General features: G+C 43.9%; 1 protein-coding gene across 1 annotated transcript in view; it reads left to right on the top strand.

The window, feature by feature from the left end:
- Positions 1 to 619: 619 nt before the first annotated feature.
- LOC103373392 (calpain-1 catalytic subunit-like) overlaps positions 620 to 4369 on the top strand; it is a 13977-nt gene continuing 10227 nt past the window's right edge. Inside the window, exon 1 of the mRNA XM_008303265.1 lies at positions 620 to 652. Coding sequence (XP_008301487.1) covers positions 620 to 652 — 33 coding nt within the window. The remainder of the gene's footprint in view (positions 653 to 4369) is intronic.

Raw genomic sequence — 4369 nt, 5'->3', positions numbered from 1 at the left:
TAATCCTGTGAAACTGAAAGGCCAAGACTTTAAGCAGCTCAAGGAAACTCTGCTCCGTGAGGGGAAGAAGTTTGAGGATGAAACTTTTCCAGCAAACCTCGACTCTCTGGGAAAANGTTACATTTTACTTTTCTTCTATATATAGAGACAACAACCAGAACAAGTCTTTTTTTTTTTGCCCATTGCAGTTACAGACTTAAACTCCTCATTGTGTCGGTTCAAATTATCAGTAACTGCTTTTACATGTGCCGTAGGCAGAAGACACCCCAGACTGCACAGGTGAACATCCAGGATCTGGACATTGAGATGGTGGAGACCTATAGATTCCTGGGTGTTCACCTCAACAATAAACTGGACTGGTCCAACAACACAGATGTTCTGTACAAGAAAGGGAAAGTCGTCTCCACCTGCTGAGGAGACTGAGGTCCTTTGGAGTGTGCACGACGGTGCTCTGGACATTTCATAACACTCTGGTGGCGTCTGCTCTTTTCTATGCAGTGGTCTGGTGGGGAGGAGGGAGCACAGACAGGTCAGGAGGGCCGGTTCTGTCCTGGACTACTCCCTGGACCCCATAGAGGAGGTGGGTGAGAGGAGGATGTTAGCAAAGCTCACATCCATCATGGACAACCCCTCTCACCCGCTGCATGAGACTGTGGGGGCTTTAAGTAGCTCCTTCAGCAGCAGACTTGGACGTCCTCCCTGCAAGAAGTAGCGCTACCACAGGCCATCCTCACAACTGCAATGAGACTGTACAACATCAGCATCACTTGACATGCCCTCCGCCTTTGGCTCCACCTAGTGGAGCGTTTCTTGTATTGCTTCATCTTTTCCTATGCAACAAGCCGGAGGGACAAGTGAGCAGGTGTTGTGAATCGCAACCAGCCGATTGCTCCAGCTGCGGCGAGGCGTGGCTTGCCATTCACTCACCAGACCTGCATGCAGTACTAAAGACACCAGCAAGCTCTTGATTCCTGTTCTCACTGTTCTCATGTGCTTCAGTTTCGCCACATTCGCTGCCAACCCGTGATCCATTCTTCGTTCCTGATTCCTCTTCGTTGATTCCTCTCCGTTGATTCCTGTGGCTCCAGTCCTCCGTATCCTCTGTGCCCCTCTGCTGGAGTCACCTGGTCCACCTGTGTCCCCCCCTCTCTAGCTCCCTGTACTGTAGTCAGCCTTATCTCTCGCCTACTCAACCAGTTGTCATTACTTATAGGTTTGTATTCGTTGCGGTAAGTTTTGATTAATTCCTAAGTATAGTTCGTCGTCCTCTAGAGGACGTCTTGTGAAATTTCTTGTATTTGTTAGCAGTAGTTTAGTTCGCTGGTTCTTTAGGGGATTTTAGTTCGTCATTTTTGTCCTGTATCATTATTTGTAATAAATTGTGATTCGTTGAATTCAACTTCTTGGTGGTCGAGTCTTTTGTCTGATCCTTTGTGTGTCAAACCGTGACATCACTGGCTGATGTTCACCAAACGGACAAAATGAGCAAATGGTCAAAATTCACTTTTGCACTGAAAATTTGCACAAGTCTGTTACTTTTTCAGTGTAAATATTGTTTATTTTTTTCATTCAATTGTATATTTTTGTCGTCTTGTGTATATACTTATCTTATTACTTAATTGTTATTTCCTAGTACTTTTCTTCTATATATTTTGGATGCTGCTGTGGCATGTAAATATCCCCCAATGGGGATCAATAGAAAAATATTCTATTCTACAGGACAGATAAGGGACAAAGGACAACCAATGTGACTGGTTTTCCTTTGTCTGTGATCACTTGTCTTTGTCTGAGTGTGGAATTAACTTGAGCAGTTTTCCACATAGTGAACACCAAAGTTCTTCACTAAAGCAAGATTTAGATTTTTAACTTGTCTCCAGTATTGTTGTCTCTACTGCTGCTTGACACTGTGCTCTGGTAGACTNCCCTCTCACCCGCTGCATGAGACTGTGGGGGCTTTAAGTAGCTCCTTCAGCAGCAGACTTGGACGTCCTCCCTGCAAGAAGTAGCGCTACCACAGGCCATCCTCACAACTGCAATGAGACTGTACAACATCAGCATCACTTGACATGCCCTCCGCCTTTGGCTCCACCTAGTGGAGCGTTTCTTGTATTGCTTCATCTTTTCCTATGCAACAAGCCGGAGGGACAAGTGAGCAGGTGTTGTGAATCGCAACCAGCCGATTGCTCCAGCTGCGGCGAGGCGTGGCTTGCCATTCACTCACCAGACCTGCATGCAGTACTAAAGACACCAGCAAGCTCTTGATTCCTGTTCTCACTGTTCTCATGTGCTTCAGTTTCGCCACATTCGCTGCCAACCCGTGATCCATTCTTCGTTCCTGATTCCTCTTCGTTGATTCCTCTCCGTTGATTCCTGTGGCTCCAGTCCTCCGTATCCTCTGTGCCCCTCTGCTGGAGTCACCTGGTCCACCTGTGTCCCCCCCTCTCTAGCTCCCTGTACTGTAGTCAGCCTTATCTCTCGCCTACTCAACCAGTTGTCATTACTTATAGGTTTGTATTCGTTGCGGTAAGTTTTGATTAATTCCTAAGTATAGTTCGTCGTCCTCTAGAGGACGTCTTGTGAAATTTCTTGTATTTGTTAGCAGTAGTTTAGTTCGCTGGTTCTTTAGGGGATTTTAGTTCGTCATTTTTGTCCTGTATCATTATTTGTAATAAATTGTGATTCGTTGAATTCAACTTCTTGGTGGTCGAGTCTTTTGTCTGATCCTTTGTGTGTCAAACCGTGACATCACTGGCTGATGTTCACCAAACGGACAAAATGAGCAAATGGTCAAAATTCACTTTTGCACTGAAAATTTGCACAAGTCTGTTACTTTTTCAGTGTAAATATTGTTTATTTTTTTCATTCAATTGTATATTTTTGTCGTCTTGTGTATATACTTATCTTATTACTTAATTGTTATTTCCTAGTACTTTTCTTCTATATATTTTGGATGCTGCTGTGGCATGTAAATATCCCCCAATGGGGATCAATAGAAAAATATTCTATTCTACAGGACAGATAAGGGACAAAGGACAACCAATGTGACTGGTTTTCCTTTGTCTGTGATCACTTGTCTTTGTCTGAGTGTGGAATTAACTTGAGCAGTTTTCCACATAGTGAACACCAAAGTTCTTCACTAAAGCAAGATTTAGATTTTTAACTTGTCTCCAGTATTGTTGTCTCTACTGCTGCTTGACACTGTGCTCTGGTAGACTGCATCATGCTAATAGATGTGTAATAAAGGGTTGGAAGGCTTTTAAGTTGGTGACAAACTTGGTGTGAGTAGATACTGACAAGTGAGTGAAGAAAGATGGAACTACTGGTCCAGGATGGTTGTCCTGCAGGCATTTATGATGGAGACATCTTTATTATGCATGATGACAACCTAGTTGTGGAGAGCTTGTAACTTTTGAACACCCACCAGAGATGTCACACTTCATCAAACATGCCAACAGATCCATGTTTACTGTATATGAATGTGGACAAAAGGGGGTGTAACAGATTCCACTAACCTACAGTTGGAGTTTCTGGTATTTAACATGAGCATCAAAGTTCTAACTTATTCTGTCATCTTAAGGAGAATATGGTGTCATAACTCACCAGGGGCATTGGAAACCTGGACCTACACCTTCTGTTTGTTTGTTGACCTCTGAGTGACCAGGTGCTGTTGCAAGAACTCTGCAGTAGCATATACAGGAATCCAACATTGTATGTACTTGTTTCAAATTTAACACAGAGTCTGTGATTACAAATGTCATCCTCACAACTTGAGAGAAAAGTTTAATCTCTAATGAATATACATAGAGTTCAGAATGTCTTAGTGTTTGCTGTGCCCTCATTTACTTCTAAGACACTCAAGCCACACACAAGCCACTCTGCAAGTTTGTACAAAACCTGATAATCGGTGTTATCCCAGTGTGATCTGACAATGATCCAATAAGCTTTCGAGGTGTGTTTAGGCTCATTATCCTGCTGCAGAATGAATAAGTCACCACAAACATGCAAGCCTGAGGATGCAGCATGTCTAAAAAACAGAGTGCTCCCGGACAAATGAGAGCACTTTGCTGATGAGCAGTGGGCCAAAATTAAAATACCTGTCAACAGGTGTAGAAGTCTGATTGAGAGTTACAGAACACACTTGATTGCAGCGATTGGCTCAAAGGGTTGTTCAACAAAATATTACTTTACGGGTCCCATCGTCTGCAAGGTGAAGCGGAGGTTAGCACTGTTGCCTCGCAGCAAGAAGGTTGCCGGTTCGTCAGGACACCGGGATCTTTCTGCATGGAGTTTGTATGTTCTCCCTGTGCAGTGTGGGTTCTCTCCGGGTTCTCCGGCTTCCTCCCACAGTCCAAAAACATGTTGAGGTTAA

Source organism: Stegastes partitus, unplaced genomic scaffold (genome assembly GCF_000690725.1).
Source record: "Stegastes partitus isolate 25-593 unplaced genomic scaffold, Stegastes_partitus-1.0.2 Scaffold1967, whole genome shotgun sequence".
NCBI classification, from domain to species: domain Eukaryota; kingdom Metazoa; phylum Chordata; class Actinopteri; family Pomacentridae; genus Stegastes; species Stegastes partitus.
This window is presented reverse-complemented; position numbering and strand designations above follow the sequence as displayed.